Genomic DNA, 22,326 nt, shown 5'->3' on the forward strand with positions numbered 1-22,326 from the left:
AAGCAGCTGCCTACATTTTAAAAAGAAAAAGAAGGAAAGAGAGAAATCTATATATTGTTGCCCCTCTCTTTCTGGTGTGATTGTACAATCCTTTTAACTGTACCATAATAACCAGACTCAGCATTGGCTCTGCCGCCCACACCCGGAGCTCTGCCACCAGCTGTCTGCTCCTCTGAGATGCGTGCATGTGTGTGCAGAACCGTCCACAGAGACAAGACTATTAATCAGCTTTGAAAGTCCATCCACGGCGCTCACGCATGCACCTTGCGTAACTGGAACGCACAGCGTTCACGCAAGCACAGCACGCGCCCCCTGCGTCTTGGCTCCGGTTGTTCCTTTAAAAATCCGAATCCAAGGCCAATGATTTATCAAACTCTTATTATCAAGAAAATGTCAGGGGAAGGGCACCTTGCTCTGCACTGACGCAAACTGTTCTCTTTCCCACGGACCTATAGAAGCTTTGCACTCTCTCGGTCCGCTTCAGTCCTCTCCGCCGCTTTTTACAGCTGATTCCACACTGTCAGCAGCGCTCTCCAAACATGGTAAGGACTTAAAAAGCCACTTTATTTATTTTTGCACTTTCGCATTCGAACATTGCCTGAGTTTATTCTTTATTCTTTGTGCCATTTCCAGACTTTTAAACGCACTTTGACGCGCGTCGCTGTCCGCGGTGCTGACGCGCAGCTTCCACCTCATTTCAAAAACTTTTACTTCACTTTTTCAAAACATAAATCCTTTTTTTTTTTGTTAATAGCATAAACGCTGAGTTGTCTTTTTCAAACTTTATTCTTGTAATCGACGCAATTATAGCCAACATTTTTTTATTTTTTTTTATTAATAAACCCAAATTCACCGTCTTTTCTGAAACAACCTCGTCTCCTATTCTACTGCTTCAACGGTCCCCATGCAAAATTTTACAGCATCATTTGTGTATCCAGCGCCCCGGGTCCACGCGCTGCTGTAACGCCGGTGATCTCGCATGCCTGCCGGCTACAGCGGAGTTACCGGAGACCCGCAGCAGCTTGTCTATTGCCCATAAAAATCAGTGGATGTGTGTGGCTGAATGACATGAGGGGGAAATGGGCCGTAAAATTAAAGAATCTTGCAGAAAGCGAGGACTGGAGAAGCAAAGCCACCCCCTCCCACAGCACGCAAACGCGCACGCGCGCGCACACGCACACACGCCAGAGTGAGAAGTGAAGTACAGAACAGCCAGGGAAAATGCTGCAGAAAAACGCCGAAACGCTGAGAACGCAGAGCATTTCCAGTCCCGGAGCTGGGATGGGCTGCAGCAGCGTCACGCTTTCACGTCTCCTTTTGTCTTTCTAATCTGTCACTCATGTTCCAGGATTCCTCTGAGCAGAGAGACATGTCCAAACAGCCGGCCTCTGCACCCAGCAGCTACATCCCGATGCAGCAGCCCGATGGTGCTGCGGGACTTACAACAAACCAACCGGATAACGCAGCAGCGTGCCCCCCGCCGGCGCCTCACCATCACCCGGCGCCTCCACCACCGAGCAATGAAAGCAAAAGTTTTTGTCCCACGGAAAATAAACCTGGAGAACTGGACAGCAGCAAAGCGTATGGGACGTTTAAAAACGCCGCTCCGGCGGTGCCCGGGTCCGCGGCCGTTCATTCGGCCTTTAGGAAGGATTCTGCCGGTTCCGCCCGCGGCGGGTCCGTTCACAACGCCGACCCGCTCCGGGCCACTGCAGAGCAGAACAACACGGCGGGCAACTGGACGGCTATGAGCCAGACCACCATCATACTGGGAACAGATGGAAACACGTCTGTTCAGCCCGGGACCGTGACGGCGGTAAGTGATCGTAAATGACGCGGGGAGCGAAGCGGCAGGGCGCGGGGGGCGGCGCGGATGTCCCGCAGATCACAAATCTGAGAGTATTCCTCTGCAGCCAGGGAAGGAGCAAAACCCGGGGGAGCTTCTGTTCCCGGTAGAGTCTCAGTAGGCACGTGCTGCTCATGCGAACGGGGCATGTACGCGTACGTGCGCTGTAATCAGCTGCACCCGCAAAACTTTAAAGCTGAATCAGGTGTGTTTTATTGAAGCCATCTAGATGTTTACTTAAAACCTGAAATTACCCCTTTCCTCTTTATTATTGCTCTGTGTAGGATTTGAAATTTAATTTAAGTACACGCGGTTGGGAAAAAAAGGGTTCGACCGTCGCTACAGCAAAAGGGTCAAAGGAAATGATTCATCATGGTTCATTTTGAACCACCATAAGAACTTTAAAAATGTCGGTGATCGCAGGAACAAGGATGTTTAGTTACCTGTTGAATCACGTTTGCGGTTTGTGTGTGAAGAAAACGAAATCCTGAAGTCTCGCGGTAATTTCTGTGTCGCGGAAGCTCAGGTGTTCTCCTGATGAGATGCAGCATTTTTTATAGGAGGGGAACCCCCCCCCCCCCCCCAACACACACACACACACACACACACACACACACACACACGCACGCACATTTGTGTGATTATAATTAGTTAAATCTCTGAATGAAGTCTGCGGTGATTTATTTGAGTGGTGTGTTTGGTGTCATTTCGTGGTTGGTGATGAAGGGCCGGAAACGTGAAAGATGCATGTTTTTATTTAAGGATACTGAACTTGTTTAAACCAGGAATGATAATGTGGTTTACATAAATGGCACCCTTTTACTGTTAGAATTTTTTTCGATTTTAAATTTAGCATTAATTTATATCAGTTTATATATATCAGGTGTTTTCCCTCCAAATAAAGTGTTTTTTTAATGTTTCAGATATATATTTATATTTTGTCCGGCACGACTAAAATGATTTTTAATGAATAACTGAATAATAATCGTTATTTTATTAGAGTGACGACGATGACGAGGGAGGCGATGAGAATAAGGCCAGAGGAAACTGGTCCAATAAGATGGATTTTATCCTGTCCATGGTGGGATATGCGGTGGGTTTGGGGAACGTGTGGAGGTTCCCTTACCTCGCTTTCCAAAACGGCGGAGGTGAGTGGAGGAAAGAAAAGTTCTAAAATAACCCCTCTTTTTTTTAAAAAAACCAAAAAACTATAACATTAATACTTTTCACTGTGTCCTCTAGCGTCTGGATGTTTTCTTGGCTGAACATTAAAAACTATTATTATTTTTTAAAAAGACCAAAAAGATGAGAGAAAATGCACCAAAATAACAAAATGCATGTCAATAATAATAATAAAAAAGAAGAATTCGACTTATAGTTATTGAGACATATCTATTTTTTTAATCCCAGGGGCTTTTTTGATCCCCTACCTGACCATGCTGGGCATTGCTGGGATCCCCATCTTCCTGCTGGAAGTGTCCCTGGGCCAGTTTGCCAGCCAGGGGCCCGTGTCTGTGTGGAAATGTATCCCAGCTCTTCAAGGTAAACTACTGAACTCCAGGAAACATTCAAGCAAAAATGAAAGCTTCTTTTTTTTCTCCTCTACTTAAGAGTAATGTATATATTTCGTCTCATTTATTTATTTTAGGTTGCGGGATTGCCATGTTGATAATATCTGTCTTGATAGCCATATACTATAACATTATAATGTGCTGGACACTGTACTACCTGTTCGCTTCGTTGAAGGGCTCACTGCCATGGGCTAACTGTAGGAATGATTGGAACACGGTGGAATGTAAGGACAAAGACATGCTGCTGTTAGGTAAGGAACACACGCGCGCACACACACAGACACACACGCACATTAACACGCACACACCTAAAGCACCCCTCTCTCCACACTGCGCAATGCGTCACGACTCCCCTGCTGAGGTGTCCTGCGGTATAATGAATCCTGACCTGTGCTCTCTGCGGGTTTTTCCCGCACACAAATGCGGCTTATTCGTGATGGGAAAGCAGCATTTGCATTTCCAATTTTCTCTGCGTGATAATGTCAGATTTAAAATCCGTCCCTTACAGGTGTAAGTGATTACGCATGGGTAACACATGCTTTTAATTGAAAGGAAACGCGCGCATTGTTCCGTCAATGTTTCGTAAATGTTGTCTATCGACCTGCATCGAAGTAATATTTTTAAAAAAAATCGAATTTAGTGTGAAATGTTCCCGTTTTGAATATGTGAATTCAGCAGAAAAACTGCTTGCTTGACAAATTTACTGTACTGCAGTACTGCAGTGAGCGCGAGAGTGACCCCTGTTGGTCAGGACAGGAAACACACACATTCAACACGTCTCTGGAAAATAAAGAAAAAAACAGGTTAAAGAGAAATAACGACATTATGGAAAACAAAGAAATTGCGTATCATTATTATAAATTATTTAAAACGTGATAAATATGAAAATAATTCAACAAAAAATTAGGAAATTGTACAAGCAACAACTACACGACAGTCACTCATTGTAGCGATAATTCATTTACAAGTTTGACTTCCTGATGTATGGTCCAAAAATAGGGGAGGATTTTCTTTGTAATATCTTACGTCTACCCTGCTTTACTCAGCAAATTCATTTTAAAGGCTCTTGGATTTGAAGGGTTTAATAATTTTCTATGGAACGATAATATATCGTTGTTTTGTTGGCTTTAATTTAGGAAACTGTCCGTCCTGCATGTCTGCATTTTCTGCACGCAAAAGCAGAATCTGTAAAATAAATATCGCCTTTTAATGTAAATAATAGAGACATTATTCATATATGTATGATACACATCATATATGTATGATACACCAGGACATAGATGTCGTGTATCCGGAAGAATAAAAGACACGTGAGGCTGAGCCACTCTTCAGCCTCCGCATCCTCCTCCTCTCTGGCTTCACTCCGCATCTTTGACGTGTGCGTGTTTGGTTTCTGATCGGACAGACTCCTGCATCGTGCGGGACAGAAACGGCATCTCTGTCATGAACTCCAGCTTCTGTTTGTCCGCCAATGCTGTGGGAAACTTAACCAAGCTCATCAACATGACTGTGGAGGGCAACAAGACTTACGTCAGTCCCAGTGAGGAGTACTTCAAGTGAGTGTAACTAAAATATGTAAATGAATAAACAACAATCGAAGAGGGACATTTGCACAGACATTTTAATGAGATGGAATGGATGGAAAATTGCGCTGTTTAAATAGATTTACACCAGCTATTTTATTAATGCAAAATTTTAGTTTGTTCATTCTGAGACTGATTTATTTTTTTTAAATTCATAAACGCCACCCTGCAGGTACAATGTGTTACACATCTCTAAAGGAATTGAATTCCCCGGAGACATCCGCTGGCCCCTGGCAGGCTGTCTGCTCTTGGCCTGGTTCATCGTTTATGCCTCTTTAGCCAAAGGAATCAAGTCGTCTGGGAAGGTGACGCAACACGATCACTGCTCTCATCATTTTCCATCGGAGCTTCTCTCGCCTCAACTTCACGGTCGTAGTCGCCCCCTGGCGGCTATAATTAGTACATCTTTTTAAATTAGTCCTGTAGGTGAACTGTACGTTTATTATTCTTTCATTAATAAAACACATTCTGTGGAAATAAGGGGAAAATAAGACGCCTGGAAATTAATTAAATAATAATTTTTAAGCTGAGATGGCATCTAAAAAACAGTTGAAAGCTTTCAGTTTGTATAAATTAAGATTTCCTTTCTCGCATTAATCAGAAAGATTAGAGTCATGCAGCCATAATTACATATATCTTAACCATAATCTGCCTGCAGCTGTTAGAGCAGCAGTTGCTCAGTAATTCTTTACATCAACATGTGTAGGATTGGAGTTTTTGAAATCAGAAAAACCCCACAACACTAAGATGTGTTTGAAAATGTGAATCAAAATGTTTTTTTTTCATTTGCCTTTCCTTTCTTCCAAGAGGCAATTAAAGAATTTGATCACTTTTTGCAATGATTCAGAATAAAAAAAATAGGAAACTCTCGTGAATACGCGTGAAATGGTTCCCTCTAGTGGACAAAATGGAGACACCATCTTTGTTAAATCAAACTTTTGAGTCCCAACATTTTTTATTTAATTTCAGCCTAAGAAATCACATCAACTGTTGTGAATGTTCTAAATTATTTTTATTGATCTGAGAACCTCCGCATTCATTTATTATTGTCTATTTCCAAAGGAAGGTTTTCATAAAAGCACGCTAAAGGAATGTAAAGAAATGTTTTGAATTTGAGCTTTTCCTACTTTCCTTAACTACACATTTAAACTCTTCATCATGTGGCATCTTTGCACAGGTGGTGTACTTTACAGCCACCTTTCCCTATGTTGTGCTGATCATTCTGCTGATCAGAGGAGTGACTCTGCCCGGCGCCTTTGATGGCATCCTTTATTTTATCACACCAAAGTGGGAGAAGCTAAATGACGCAAAGGTACCCACATATCCACCAGCAACGACTGCATTTTTGTTAGTCTTTAACCTGTCGTCCTTTGCCAGGTGTGGAAAGATGCAGCCACTCAGATCTTTTTCTCTTTGTCGGCTGCGTGGGGAGGCCTCATCACCCTGTCTTCCTACAACAAGTTCCACAATAACTGCTACAGGTAAACACATAAAAGGTAAACCATACTTTCGGCTCCACTGAGAAATCACTCTGTTAAGGTGAAATCATTGTTATGATGATGTAGCAAAGAGTATGTATTCTTTACGCTACAATACTATAAAGCAGGAAAAAACTTGAAATATATGAAGACGCCACTGTGCGCCCTCTTGTGGTCAGTTTATATAAATGCTGTCAGAGGTTTCAGAAACTGCAGTGCATATATTTGCCGCTAGATGGTGACATTGCGTCTCTTATATGTGTAGACAAAGTGTGACTACAACATACATGAATTGTATTTTATTTTTAGCAGCTAAAGCAGATCAATTTCAGTTGGCAACTGTCTCTGTTTTTTCTTTCTCCCCCTGCAGGGATACTGTTATTGTGACATGTACAAACAGTGCCACAAGTATATTTGCTGGTTTTGTCATCTTTTCGGTCATTGGTTTCATGGCACATGAGCTGAAGGTGCCCATAGAGAAGGTAGCAGATGAAGGTGAGATGCCAAATATTAATTTGTTAAACTGTATGTTAGTTAGTGCAATGTTTGTTTTTATTTTATATACATGGACACAACATCAGAGTGCATCTAGATAACTTTTATTGTCTTCTCTCCTTTCATTCCACCATAAACTAGTCAATACGCCATCATATGGCCATGGCCATAACTACACCTGCCCCTTTTTGATGAAAGTTAAAATGTTTTGGCAGAACCTCAAGTCACTGAAACACATTCAACAGGAAGAATTAACAAAGACATTACTAGACATTAATGCCCCTGGTGAAATCGCTGTAGGCCTTTCATGGGCAGTCTTCCATTATGCAGGACTGTCCTTTCGGGCCAGTAGGCCAGCGGAAGCTCGTGCACATCTCTACTATGTTCAGGCCAGCCATTTACAATGTATCATCTGAGAGATTTGCAGGTGTTATCTGAGATTTATGCACTCTAAATTTGTTCCAGCTTTGATAGTCTGGCTGGGAGGTTTTCTATCATGCATGGTACCTTCAAGTATTTTCACGACCATAAGGCGCACCGTATTATAGGGCGCGCCTTCAATTAATGGCCTATTTTAGAACTGTTTTCATACGTAGGGCGCACCGCGTTATAAGGCACATAGCATAGAAACTATGGTAGTGCCTGGGGTTTCATGACACATTCACTAGATCGGGAATGTTAATAAAACAGTCAGATAAGTCAGTCAAACTTTATTAATAGAATACAAACCGGCGTTCTCACAACTCCATTCACTCCCAAAATGAATAAACAGCTGTTTTATTATTTTTCCCGAGTGACGCAGTGTTTTCTCGTAACACAGTTCTTTTAATAACAGCGAGTTATAACAGGTAGTGCAACATTTTTATACGTAGTGCTGTTGTGGTAAATCAAATGTTAGTGCAAGCACAATATACGGTAACTCTCATAACTCTTGAAGTAGTGCAAAGCAATAGCAATATACCTAGCAGCCTTAAATTCCTTTTCCAAGTCTTGCTCCCCCCCATAGCTGTGGCTGGAGGGGGCACCCTGGACAGGGCATTAGTTGTTATCAGGTGTGGATAATGTTGATAACGTTATGATCAACCTTATGATCAGGGAGGCCACCCAGTGCTCTGAACTATGTATAAGTGCTTTGTGATTAGTTCTAATTAAAAAGTCCAGCCACCTCAAGTATCCTCATGTACGCTCAAATCTTGACTCGTCTTAGGTCAGACGTCCCTTTAGAATTAATAACACGGCCCAGGAAGCAAATGTCCGTCATGGTAAACAGGTATTTCTCATTCAGAGCTTCTCTATTGGTGCAGTACTGTGTGCAGCTGTTCGTCACCTCTGGCCGGTCCCTTCCCGAGACACGGATATCGTCAGCATGGCACAGCTGAGAGCTCCTCTTTAGGAAATGTTCGGATGTTGATGACACACCCAAAGCCAACCTCTTGAAGTTTTAGTCGCCCCCTGGTGTGATGAATGTGCTCAACAACATAGTCTTTATGGACCGGTACCTGGCAGAAGCCTGATCTCGTTCTAGCGTGGTCAGCGCCTCACCTGCTGCTGGGAACATGTGCCTCTCTCCGATATCACACTCCCGTTGTCCTAACCCTTTAAAGGCTGGGTAGCTTAAGAGGGTGTGGCTCTATGTCACTGTGCCACAGAGCTTAGGGATCATCTGCGAATGGCAGGGAGACCCAATAAGGGTGCGATCAGGTCCTGTTCCCTCTCTGGATGACAGCGCGTTAAAGGGTAAGTGCATGCTGTCATTCAGAGAGGCGGCTGTCATATCTGTCCTGTACATATTCGGATTCTTGGATAACGGTTACACACACACCAGTATGCACTTTAAAGTGTAACTTCTGACCATTCTTGGTAAGTATTTCAGTCCATGATGGCTGTGGATGGTCAACAGCTCCTAGATAAGCCGCCACTTCACGCGTTTGAGTCCCACTTTTGAGCTGATCTGCACACATCTGCAAACTGTCCCCTCTTTTTTTTATTCACACACTTCGCACGCTGCTTTGACTCGGATGAGCTAGGCTGAGGCTGACAATGGCTTACACCAGGAGCCAGGAGACGCTGCATCTATTTGCCCTGATGAATCAGCTGACTGCAGAACAGCTTGTTGCTTCTTCACGCCTCGCTTGAACTATGGTGGTACCCAAATCCAACTTTGGGTTGAACTGCAGTTTTTCAGACAATTTGGCCCTTACATCGCCATATTCGGTAGCTCAGCAAGTCACCTGCTCTCACTCTCCACATCATTAAAACTCCTCCAACTAGTTAGCTGTGCCTCGAGACTCCTTCTGTTATGAGATATAAACTTGGGACGCCATGTATTGTTCCTGTATACTTCATACTCAAGGACACGACCTTCAGGGAGCAACTAGAAAACTATTTCTTGACATCTCTCCATTCATTCCACCATGAACCACTCAGTGCGCCACCACATGGTCACAACCGGCATTACAGTTAGCTGTTCTGATTCCTGCCTGTGTGTTGTTGACAGGCCCCGGCATAGCCTTCGTGGTGTACCCAGAGGCGCTGACCAGGCTTCCTCTGTCTCCTTTCTGGGCCATCATCTTCTTCCTGATGCTGCTGACTCTTGGCCTGGATACCATGGTAACAACTGCTCCTTCACTGTGTGTGATGTGTGTCTGTGAGTAGAAATGAAAGATGAACACCAAAGAGAAGGGTTAATCACCCCTGTTGTTGGTGTGAAGTTTGTCCCCTCTTAGAAACCCAGATTAAAACATATCATAATGCTCACACCATTCTCTGCTAAAATATAATACATGGCTAAACATTCCAGGGTCTCTTTTATCTATGTGGTACTGTTGGATATAGTAGGGCTCCTTTTGTGAAGAGCAGTTGGATGATGCTAATGAGAGTGAGGATAATGTGAGCAGCGAGACTGAACCAAGCATTAAATGTGCATTAAACCCGAGACGAACGAGCAGGCTGAGGGTAGAAAATTACACCAGCGGGTCCATATGTTCACTTTCTAATGGTGTTGGGGGAAAAGGCACGTTGGACTTTGGGAGCGCCATGCAGCTAAATACAAATGTTGCACACGTTGACCTAATTATGAAGATGACCCAAACAGAGTCCAGGCTGCCGTCTGGGCAGCACGACAGGAGTGAGGGAAGAACACTGAAGGAAATACATTGAAGTAGATTACAGCATTCTCAACGAGACTGTCCGCACGTGTGAGTGCAGCTTATGTTCTATACACCAGTAGAAACCTTGACTGTGCAGCTGTCAAAGGCCCTCAGCTACTTCAGCGACACTGTTGGGCAGCCGAAATGGAGAGAACAGACCTCAGTTCTGCCCATGGTTGGTTTCAAACACTATTAATCCAGTCCTCTGTTTCGACCTTTTTTTTTTTATTACACAATTTCTTCTAATTTAAGTAAATACAAAAGCAATAAAATGAAAAAAAGATGTTGTCTTAGGACAATATAGCGAATAAGAGGGCAAATGTTGCCTTAACCTGTTATGATATCAATATGCAGTTTGGACACACACACACACGCACACACACACACACACACACACACACACACACACACACACACACACACACACACAGGACACCTGAGCGTCACTTTAAAGCGGCTCTTTTCCCAGAACAAACCCACTTTGACGTTGCTGAACAAACGCTGGAGTCTCAGGGTTGCTGTCCCCGTCCAGAGGACATGTTGGTGCGATCTCAAACAGGTTAGAGCACCCCCAGGATGAGACAGGAACTCTTTCAAGGGTTCCTCTGGGCGGGGTGGAGGAACAGAGGGCACAGAGGTGCATTAAGGCTCCAGTCAACACTAACGGCAAATGATGATGTTACTCCGCAGTGGGGGGGGGGGGGTGTTAATCGCTTGGGATACTGGTGGGAAATTAGTTTGGGGAGTTTAGGAAGGGAAAGGGAAGCCAAAAGTGTCAGACAGCTGAACGCAGCGTGTTCTGTGTGCTGGTCTGTGTACTCACTGGCCTCCTCCAGGTTCCTCCTTTACTCTCATCTCACGTTTCCTAATCTCCAGACTTCTCAGGTCTCCCCATTGTCATTTAAATTCTTCAAGCCGATTCCTTTACAAATCGTCTCCTGCTGGGGATTAGGAAGGGGCTCCTGTATCGGGAAATGAATGAAAGTGCAGTGAAAGTCTGCTGGATCGGATGTGGTGAAGACAGACATCAACAGTGAACCATGATGCAGCAGCTCTGGATTCAAAGAAGCTGACCTCTGACCTCTGACCTCCTGACCTCTGCCTGATGTTCTTTAAATATTTACAGTGCTATTTAATGCGCATTTTCTGAATGAAATCCTTTTATCTCCTTTTTCTTCAGTTTGCCACCATTGAGACCATCGTAACCTCGGTTTCGGATGAGTTTCCCAAGTATTTGAGGAAGCACAAACCGCTCTTCACCCTGGCCTGCTGCATCTCCTTCTTCATCCTGGGATTCCCAATGATCACAGAGGTATGAAGGAAACGCTCATCCACCTTTTCTTTGAGTGAAATATATTCCTGACGCGTTCAGAGGACACGTCCTGTAAACAGAACAAAGGTTTGGGTCCTTTAAAACAATCAAATCCCCCCTGAACCGTCTGGTATGAAAACATAGTGGAGCAGAGGAGTATGTGAAGCTACGGCTCATTTCTGGAATCTTTTGTGTGTTGAACAGAACGGGATGTACATGCTGCAGCTGGTGGACACGTTTGCAGCCTCTTACTCGCTGGTCATTATTGCCATTTTTGAGCTGGTGGGAATTTCATACCTTTATGGTGAGTCAGTCTGACATGTTTACATTCCTGCCACCAGGTGGCGCTTTGGTCATTTTACTTCTTTACCATTAAAATGCAAATAGATCAAAAGATCATTTACATTTCCTTGTTGTGTGTCTTTGATGAGAAACTTGTTGGCCTCACTTATTTAATGTAAAAATATGAACCCTATCTCTGCTGTCTGAAACCAATATCTCAGAAATATGAGATTCTGATCTTTTGGTGCAACGAAAGACGAGTGAATAAATAATAAATGAAATACCCTCAGCTAAAGAACTGTTCTAACTTGTACAAACTAATGGAGAGTTTGATACCTCATAAGGATCTTCTGTCAGCAGCTTTTTTATTTTTAAACTTTTCCTGAATAAATTAGCAGTCATCAGCATCATAATCTCTCTTCAGCCAAAGATCATTGAACATTTAAATGCTTTCTGGTATCTTAAAAAGAGTTAGAGTCCCAGCACATCTATAACCCATCACACTTTAAACAGCTTCCAAAAACTGCTGCTAAATCTTTGACCTCCCCCCTGGTGCTGGGCTGACGTATTGGTCTCAGTGGTATCAAATTCAACATTTATTATGGGCATTTTTTTCATTTTATTGAGTAAAATTGGGTAAAATGTGATGATTGACAGATGAGCTTCGCCAGCGGGTGGTGGGTGTGTTTTGGAAAGCTGGTGCCACATTTCTGTTCATTTCTGCTTAATTTATCATTAATTCAAGATGATGCCTTTTATTTTGGCTGGATTCATGCACTGCAGGGGAAACGCAGAGATGTGGTCTGTCTCTATTTACATCAGTGATATGATATATTAAAGACAAAGAGAGACATCATCATCACTCCATGACTCACCAAACGTTGGGGGGCTTTTGTGAGTCACAGGTAATGACAGTGGAAATATGTGGGCTTTCCGTTTCTGCCAGATATTAATCACGGATTATATGCTGTTCAGAGCGGATGTTCCAAATTTTGCTTTTTTCTATTTAGCAAATTCCATTTTGTACCTTTGCAAAGATGCCCATCATCCAACAGTCAAATTTTCTCTCAGCCCTCATTTACCATTATATCAAGAGGACCCCCATTAGTGTTTAGGAGGGGACGATCGTGTACTTTGCATTCTCTCCATCTTATTATTGCAGTAGCATCATCATGTAAATGAACTTAAAAGCACCTTAGTTTGAAAATATTACAGTGTCAGGTTAGCCAAACCCTGCTTGGTGTCGGCGTACAGGTAACTGTAAGCTTATGCTGCTGATACACTCTTGGCAGGGTGATCTGCAGGGACGTGGTGGATGTTTGCCACGTCGCTGTACAGATATATGCCACTAGGTGGCGCTAGCACTCAGTGATTTAGGAACACCTTGCATGGTTTTATTGGACCGCAGTACTGTCTGGGAAGCAAGCAGAACATGACTCCTGCCTGCCTGATACAGATTCAGCTTGACTGCATAGGTGGCATACCAGCCGTGGCCACTAGGTCTCGCTGTTGTCACATAGAAGTGCCTAAGACAGGAGCTCAGGTGTGCGCCAGCAGGTTGTTATCAAGAAACAAACGCCTCTGCTTCCGTTTGTCAGAGCAGCGGTACAGGTGACATAGTGAAATGATTGTGTGACTCTGGCTCTTCAAGTCACTCACTGTTATCCATCAATAAAGGCCGAATGAAGCCATCTGCTCCCTCGCTTTCTCTCAAGGATGGCAGAAACCGATCTTTCTCTGCTAACATGCACCTAAGAATGGATTGAATTTTCTAAAACAGACCCTTGTTAAACCTGGGTCACTCCCTTTGTCTCCCTTTTCTGGCTTTTCCTACTTCTTTTCTTTCAATTCAGGTCTACAGAGGTTTTGCGAGGACATTGAAATGATGATCGGATTCCAGCCGAACCAATTCTGGAGACTCTGCTGGGCTTTTATAACTCCAACCATTCTCACGGTACATATTTGTCCCTCTCTTCATCTTGTTCCCTTGTTGATATATGGAGACACGCACAGGTGTGTGCAGCTGAAGATAGGTCCATTAACACTTCTGCCACCTTTCACATCCATTGGAGAAATGGTTCCTGTTGCACTAAAATGCCAGAAATGTCCCTTTACTTCCTGTCATGCCACCAGGTGGCAAGTTTGAGAGCTGAGTGCCATTAGCAAAAGTAGCACAGACACATGTACATGTTTTTCTTGAGCAGGCTTTCTTCAAAATGGCCACTTATTTCTCCCCTGGTCTGTAAGAAAAGTTGTAAATTCCATTGCACAGACTTTAACAGCACGTCAGAGCCGGACACTGGCCGGCCGTTACTAATTATAACGGAAGCCACTGTAGCTCCAAAACAGAAGTGACGATGACAAATGGAGCAGCATTTGGGCGGGCTGGCCTCCTCCCCCAGTGACACCACATTTCCTCAGGGAGCTCATTGATGCACAACTGCAGGCTAATCTATTTCTGTCTGCCTCCTTTTGGTTTGTTTTCCTTTTCCTTTGACTTATTCTAATCTGTCTTTGTCGATTTGTTTGCTGCTTCCCTCTATCTGGCTCTTGCTTCTCATCGAGCAGAAAAGGAAGTTCATCATCTTAAATGCGTATGCTGGAGTGGACACAGTCTAAGCTTTAAGGGACACTGAGCTGTGCTCCTAATTTGGAAAGAAATGCAAATACAGTCCAGATTTATCAAAACCGAGTGAATCAACCTGTTTCACCACCCACACAGCTTGAACTTCTGATTCTCCTTATTAATAAAACTGTAATTTAACCAAAATCTGGCTGCAGAAGGAAGAAAAAACTGAGCTTTTCACCTGCCACTGACACAGATCTGCTAAGTTTCTACACTCTGAAAATGCAGCTAATTAGATCTGCAGCATGATGCTGCAACATCAGAAGCTTCTGTTCATGATTCAGTAGCTTCTTCAACAATGGGTTCTAGCCAAGCTCACCTTATGCAGGTTTGGGCATGAAAACAACAGTTAGCAAACACATTTGTATTGCTCTTTAATGCAAAGCAACAGCAGTCTTGGCGCTGCATCTACCTTCTTCTACCATCAACTACATTAAACAAACTCTGAGGGTTTTCATCATATTTATCTGGGAAAACTGAGCAGTCTGTGAGCAGCTTCATCATCACTGTGATCAATCAGATACATATTTAATAATTGGCTGAGGACTTCAAAAGAATATTCTTGTCAGGAACCAGAGGCTAGCTGCTGATGCTAACAGGACTCAGCTCGCGATACTTCCTGTGTTGAAGTTCAGTTGTGTAGAAACCAGCTTATCTGTATTTCCTGCACTCTCATCTCTACACAGGGCATCCTGATACTGAGCCTGTACCAGTGGAAAGTGATGACATATGAGGACTACACTTACCCCACCTGGTCCATGGTTCTGGGTTGGCTCATGGTCATATGCTCCGTCATCTGGATCCCCATCATGTTTGTCATAAAGATGCATCTCGCACCTGGCACCTTAATTGAGGTAATCATTTAGCTGAAGTCATTGCTTGATGATGTCAGCGTTGGATGTCATGCGCGCACGCACACACACACACACACACACACACACACACACACACACACACACACACACACACACACACACACACACACACACACACATACACACGTACGCACTTCCGTGCTCTGTTTGAAAAATCAATAGTCATCCTTTGCTCATTAGGGAAAGGCGGAGTGCTGGCTAACTATTAATTAATTAATTTGACCATTTTTCTGGGAGCCCAGCAGTTCCAAATGGAACGCCCAGATGAGTGGAAGATGATCTGTGCTTTGTCTCCTGACATCTCTGTTCCCTCTGTCAGCCGCCTCTATCACACACCATCCTCGCTCTTGCTTAATAACTGCATAATCATCAAACAGTTAATGATGTTTTAATGGTTCAGCTGCAAGAATATCTCACCTCAGATCCCGGGTTTCGATTTTGATTTTTAAATGCAAAGTGCCACATAATGTAAATTACTTTGGAAATTGAATAATTTAATCAAATCAGACTCATACTTCCCTGTGATTAAAGTCTGTTTTTAAATTGTGTTTCAATTATTTCTTCCAATGTGGACATCCAAGGCCATTTTTAGAAAATTGTGTGCTGTAGTTTACGTGTGGGTCCTGCAATGGCAAAGAAATTTGCTTTACAACAGGACAATAATTAAGTGATACCAGTAAATTTGTCATGGTTTGTGGCTGATTGCCCAAAATGCACTTTGGGTTTTATTCAGCAGAGGATGTTTTTCATTGAGAAACAGGTAATATTTACTGGTAAAAGCATTCCTGAAAACACAGAATACAAATCACAGCTCCATATTTGTCCCATTTCCACCATCACTCAACTCAGACTGCTTAGAAATCCTCCCCACTTATTTTGGGACTATTTATAACCATGTTCATGTTGCTTCTCTGCAGCGTCTGAAGCTGGTCTGCTCTCCCCAGCCCGACTGGGGTCCTTTCCTCATGAAGCACCGTGGGGAACGCTACAAGAACATGATTGACCCTCTGGGAACCAACTCTCTGGGTCTCAAATTGCCCCCCAAGGACTTCCAGCTTGGCTCCTATCAGTAGCCCTGGCAGCAGCTCAGACATCTCCTCCAACCCCTGCAGGCACCACGCTGGGATGGGGGCTGACCACCTCTCCTTCTCTTCCCCCTCTTCTCTCCTGCCTGTCTCTTTCTCCCTAAACCCTCTAAGCAACCTTCTTGTGTAGTAGATTTCATGGAAATAGACTCCATTTTGTCTCCCCCCCTCCCTTTTCCCTTGCCTTTACTCTCCTGTAAAGGAGGAGTGGCTGCCCCCGGTGGACTTCACGCCTCCACCGCTGCTTCTCATTCAGTAGCCGGTGACTATTGCCACCCGTACCTGACCAGTGACCACTCCTGAACCCTTTCCCAGGGATCTTTATCCTGTTAAAAAAATAGTGCCATAAAGTGACAAAGCTCAGACTGGCAATATTAGACTCAATGTAGCTGCTCCCTACGGAGTTGCGCGTGCGTATACGTGTGTTTGTGTGCCATCAAACTTGTGTGTAGAGATAATGAACCACCCCGGTGCAAGCAGATACCCGAAAACAAGAAAAGAAAAAAAAAAAAAAAAAAAAATGGAAATTGAGCAGCAGAGAAACAGCAGTTCAGCAAGCTCAACGGGATCTCTGTTTTGTTCCATCTGTGTACAAAATTTCATCGGCAACACAAATAATATCAACTGCCTCGGGCCCGGGGAGGGAGCAATCACAGTATGCAATAGCATTACATTCTGTTTCTGTCCTGGGGTGTATATTATATATTCACATGCGCTATTGCTCATTTCCTCCTGCTTTTTAAAGTAGATTACGTGATTTATGGTTTGTGTTCTGTCCCAGCAGAGTAGTGAATGCATCCCCATTAACACTCTGAGTAGATAAAAGGTGGCCCGGGCCTATCTTTCTCTCTCAGTACGAGGGACCCTACGATACCCTCTCCTAGTATATTTATTAGCGTCTCCCGTATTATCCTTAAATGTGAAGTAGCACATTCCACTAGAGTCGTCTACAGTTCAGTAGGAAATAATGTGGCCATTTAATCTGTCTGCGTCTCCAAAAAGCCTGACCTGAGGTGCATTTATCGCTATATGTGTCGTGATCTTGTTAAGCCACCTTCAAATCCTTTACAATGTACTTCCAATCATTAGAGTTAGAGATTAAAAGCAGAATAAATGTACATATATTGGCAGTAGTATATTTTAGCCGTTGACAAAGAGATACAGCAAGGCAGAGATTGAGTACGTGTGTTTTTCCAAGTCTCTGTGGAGCACAGTTGTCTTGCTAGTGTAATATCTTGTACAGTGCACTTTTGTTTAAATATTATTTAAAGTGGTTCAGTATGCGTGTGCGTCCTTACAGCGTGCGTATGCGTGTGCGTCCTCACAGTGTTAAGAGCAGCTGTTGTGTGTGAGTAGGTGTCGATTACATTAGAAATAAGGCCTCCGTCTTCTCTGGAAGTGTACTTTTGTCTCTCGATGTTTGTGGTAGAGCTCCAGAGACCTCTTTGCCATCCTCTGTCAGACTTATGCCTCTCGCTTCACTGTGTGTCCACGTAAAAAAAACAAACAGGGTCTCAGGTATACTCGACTCCAGCTGACTACTGTTGCAGCTGTGGAAATGACAACATTAAGTACATAGGAAACAGAGTGACGAGCCATTTTTACACAAAAATGTGATGAAAGCGGTCTGTAAGAGGATCAAAACGGACAATTTTACAGTTTGTGTGAGTGAACATAGTGAAGATAAATCAATTTTGAGATGGGACTTTGCTGTACACTGAGCAAAAGGCTAAAGAGCTCAGCAGCTTTGTGGTCACCGTATTCAGGCTTGGTGAGCATGCTACGAGCTTCTTTGGCCTCCTCGCTAGCCGAATTATGTCCTTTCCACCTGACATTTCAACCAGTTGGTCACGTGTTTCCATGCTGGGCCACAAACTTGATTGTCCTTTAACACTGCAGGCATTTCTTGTTGAGTGGCTGATGCGTTTTAAATGGATCCTGCTGGGATGGATGCAATAAGTCATTTAAGAGGTTTAAGGGTCTCCCTGACTATTCCTCTAAGCCATGTATTTCACAACAGCACAGATATGATTCAAGAGGCAGTGCTATTTTAAACTTTAATCAATGAGCACAAAGCCCTGTTGCTAATAGTCCGCTTGTAGGATGTTGCTTCTGTTGAGACTTTTCGCTGTCTGGCTTTATATGGAAGGAGGACCTACTGTATGTGCGTAGGTTTGTGTGCTTGTTGTAGTTTCACAGAGCTCCATTTAGATATCACTTAAATGTTAGCATGGCTGTCGGTTGCAGAATGTTTTGAAGGATGTAAAGTGCCAAATATGAACTTAAACTGGACGACACAAACCTAAACACCTCATATATGAGTACACATGTAACACTAGCTGGCGTTCGAGGAAGCAGGCTGGGATTTTGAATCATGTATTGGATGGTACTATCTTTGTTGTGAGACTTGAAAAGCCTTTTATGCCCTGAGATAGATTTTAATGATTTCCTTTAGGGCCGCAGATAAAAAAAAAAGCTATATGTTTTGTGTCCCCATGCTTCCATTCCTGCTGCGCTTCTCTGTCTTTATTTTTGACAGAAAGAGGTGGCTAGGGCTTAAAAAGCAACTATAACTAAGAGCGTGCATGTGCACTTTGTGTTACTGTAAGTCAGTGTCCATATATCGTAAACTTTGTCCCTTCTCCCTCAGTCGTAGAAGTCTGTGCATGTTTACTTCAGGGAGCTTTTTGTTCTGCATCATGCTAAGAAACAAACATTTGCTGTTGTCCTTCAAAAAAAGGGGGACTAAAAAATTGAGAAAATGGTTGTTTTGCTTTGCCTGCAGGTCAACTTGCAGGTAACCAAAGAGAGAAAACTTTAGAGTCTTTAGCGACAACAGAAAACTAAGAATATTGGAATGTGTCATCTGCATATAGAGGCTTGAGAAACTGCCATTCATACCCCACGTAGTGTTCCTTGATGTTTGCCAATACGTTACAAGACATTTTCAGGTAACCATTGGCCTTATAGTTGTCCTCTAATGGTAGAATATTGTATGTACTTCAGAAATAACACCACAGAATAGCTTTTTGTCTGTCTAGTATGGTACCAGTATTCCTATTGTTATGTCTGTTGTGTCATTTCGGCACTTTAAGGTCTGACCTATGGATGCATAGGTTAAATTTCCAATTACTTGAGTAATGTCATATATTTCTGTGTGTTCTACATGAGGCACTGCTGCCTATGGATATAGATATGTGCCTCCTACAGCTCACGACATCCATGATTTAAAAGTAGAGATTAAAATATATTATGAATACATTTTAAAATTAGCGTGTTATATATATATAAAAAGAAGATATATCATATTTGTGAAATGCCTTTATTTATTTTCATTGTCATCAATCTTTGAGGCCCTACCTCAGATTTTGTATTTATGTATAGAAATGCAAATGGATTATAGTATCTTTGCCAATAATAATATATCGCTATTATATCATGAAATGTATAACCTATCAATCGATAAATAAATGTTATTGTTTTCTTCGTTGTCAATACCTTCTTGTCACCCTGCCGCACATGGAGTACTGAACGATCGCAGCAAAGTAAATAGGACAAGGTAAGCGTCACCCTCTGCAAACTATCCATCAGCTTTTGTATTCAGCTACAAAATTACCGAATGCATCCTGACATGCGCTATTTCTCGACTGTAAACAAAACAAAATCACGTTCGAAGACGAAGACATGCTAATGAAAAAAAAAACCAAAGATCATGACTTAAGCACTGCTGCCGCCGGTGTGATGTTTGTTGGTAGAGGCTCGGCTGTGGAACACCACTTCCTGTGGCAGACACGCTTGAATATTTCATTTTCAAGCGAATTTGAAATTTAAATGAATCCAGCATATCAAACAAAGCAGCGGTGAGAAATCCTGTAACAACGCCAGGGAGCAGAAAGACTAAAGAATGCTTGAATTAGGCTCTATTGATTATTCATTTGTAGTGTGAATAATGTGTGCCAAAAATTGATCAAAGTAAGCCCTATATATGATTTCCAGGAATCAACCTGTGATCAGTGCATCTTGCACCTCCTTATTTGAGGCAGGAGCTGATGATATAAAACAGAATCTGAGCAACGAAGCTAGTGTGCTAATACTTGAACGCTGTATTGTTTCTTGCGGCCAGCAGGGGGTGAATAAAGAATCGTTCCTTTGAAGAAAACGAACAAAAAAAAAAGACGAAATAAAAGTCCTTTTCTTTTTGAACCACAAAAGAATGCTGCCGAACGCGATGCCTGATATAAATTACCTCCAATAAGAAGTCAGGTGTAAAGTCTGAGTTATCGTAACCCCCTGGTGGCCAGTCGGAGGGGTGTGTGTGTGTGTGTGTGTGTGTGTGTGTGTGTGGGGGGGGGGGGGGGTTGCCTTTGTCTGTTACCCTTTAAGGAATAAGGAGCATGTCTGATGGATGGTTGGATATGAGCTGATAGTATTCCAGACTTTATTCTTTAATAAGTCACTGAGCGGGGGCTGGCATTCCTGGGGGCAATGTGGAGTCTTCATTTCAGGTTCTGGACTGCAGGTGGAAATTCATGCAGGCACAGAGAAAACCTGCTGACTCCATAAAGGAAGGCCTGAACCAGAATTAAGCTCAGAAGCTTGTTGATATGAGTTGACCATGCTGACCACTGGCCTTGACTGACCTTGTAATCCCTTCACATTCATCTACGTTCATATAGAGCCACATCAAAATAACAACAATCAATTAAGAAAATATGCCTTAGTTACAAAAATCACATCAATTGAAGCCCAAATAAACCTCATACTTTCAACAGTCTTTCCAGTGGATCAAAGCATTGGACCCACAAACCTGCCTGCATCATTTACAGTCGATCCTGATGTGAAGACATTCTGAGCTGAGAGATCTTGTCTGCTTCCGCAGGTGCTGGCATTCAGACAATTTGCATTTTGTCTGTGGCTTTCCCGCCCTCACGACACCCTCTTTGTTTACATCTCTCTCAGTTAACAGTTGCCGGGCCCTCCACTTGAAGACAACGCGACAGTTTCCTGCCTGTATTCAGCTGACAAGAAAATCCGCTATGATTTCCATCATCATCCCATGAAAGCTGATGAGATAAAGGCAGGCGGCAGCTGTCCTTGAAGAGATGACGACTCATCGTCCCGGAAGGACGACGTGATCTTCTGAATGCAGCTAATAACAGCTTAAATCTAAAATATTTACATGAATTTGGGATGTTTCTGTTTTGTTCTTTTTAAAGAGTCTAATTTTAGCTTATTGCAAGATGTTAAAACAGAACTATGATTATTAAATGGCTCTTAGCCGTGCCTTGTTTGCCAATTGAGGCCTGTAATGAAGTAAGAGGACGGCTGAGAATGCTGCCTGGTGCAAATATTTGAAAGCCCTGGTTGTGTGAAGTGTTTCCCTTTGACTCGAGGGCATCAATCAGGAGAGCAAACATGGTGACCCTGTGTTAACTTGCAAAACCTTTCTAGATGGAAACAAGGACAAACTCGTACAGGACCAAGAGCACATCTGCAGCGCGTTCTTGGCTGTTTCGCAGTGGTGACCCCCCACATTCTGTGAGCATTCGCAGCAAAATATCCCTGCATATTAGAGGTGGTCTTAGATTAAGAGTCTAATGAAAAGTTTTGGATGAGGTCATGCTTGAAAAGTGTCTATGTTCTTTTTGTTTAAGGACGTCCAAGCACTGTCAGAACTACTGTATGTCAAGGGTTATCTTCCCCAAAGCTGTGTTTATCCTGCAAAAGGAATCTTTAGAAACAAGAAAAGGATAAAGGGATGTCTAAAAGGATTGAGCAAAATAAATGGACTTCCAAAGGGGGAAAAAAAAAAGAATTTTCCTTTCAGGAAAGGTCAGATTATTGTTTGTGTCATGGCCACCTGGAGCAGCCTCCACTCTGGGAGGGGGAAGGAGGGGGGAGGGGGGTTATACACAACAGCAGAGGTTCAGCACTGAAGTGGAATGATGCATATCCACACCCAGCCATGTGAAAGGCAGCGTGGGAGGACACAATGCAGAGAGCGCTGTTATTACTTCGTCTGTG

At 43.1% G+C, this 22,326-nt stretch overlaps 1 protein-coding gene across 2 annotated transcripts; it reads left to right on the plus strand.

Moving 5' to 3' along the window:
* Positions 1-203: 203 nt before the first annotated feature.
* slc6a5 (solute carrier family 6 member 5) lies at positions 204-19,786 on the plus strand. Of its 2 annotated transcripts, XM_029846542.1 has the most exons (16): positions 204-542; positions 1,349-1,816; positions 2,847-2,994; positions 3,257-3,388; positions 3,495-3,668; positions 4,823-4,973; positions 5,173-5,305; positions 6,178-6,312; positions 6,378-6,481; positions 6,849-6,973; positions 9,471-9,583; positions 11,303-11,434; positions 11,639-11,738; positions 13,570-13,670; positions 15,029-15,196; positions 16,135-19,786. In XM_029846542.1, exons 1-16 carry the CDS (start codon positions 540-542, stop codon positions 16,288-16,290), a joined length of 2,343 nt encoding a protein of 780 aa, XP_029702402.1. In that variant the 5' UTR covers positions 204-539; the 3' UTR covers positions 16,291-19,786. The 2 variants fall into 2 exon arrangements, with proteins under 2 accessions (XP_029702402.1, XP_003969823.2); XM_003969774.3 differs by lacking the exon at positions 204-542 and having other exon boundaries at positions 1,174-1,816.
* The last annotated feature ends 2,540 nt before the right edge of the window (positions 19,787-22,326 follow it).

This window comes from Takifugu rubripes, chromosome 13, assembly GCF_901000725.2.
Source record: "Takifugu rubripes chromosome 13, fTakRub1.2, whole genome shotgun sequence".
Taxonomy (NCBI): Eukaryota; Metazoa; Chordata; class Actinopteri; order Tetraodontiformes; family Tetraodontidae; genus Takifugu; species Takifugu rubripes.

Coding starts and splice junctions, on each gene's coding strand:
- slc6a5 (XM_003969774.3), top strand. CDS start 1,340: ATGTTCCAGGATTCCTCTGAGCAGAGAGACATGTCCAAACAGCCGGCC. Junction 6,313..6,377: donor AGAAGCTAAATGACGCAAAG/GTACCCACATAT, acceptor GTCCTTTGCCAG/GTGTGGAAAGATGCAGCCAC. Junction 15,197..16,134: donor CACCTGGCACCTTAATTGAG/GTAATCATTTAG, acceptor GCTTCTCTGCAG/CGTCTGAAGCTGGTCTGCTC.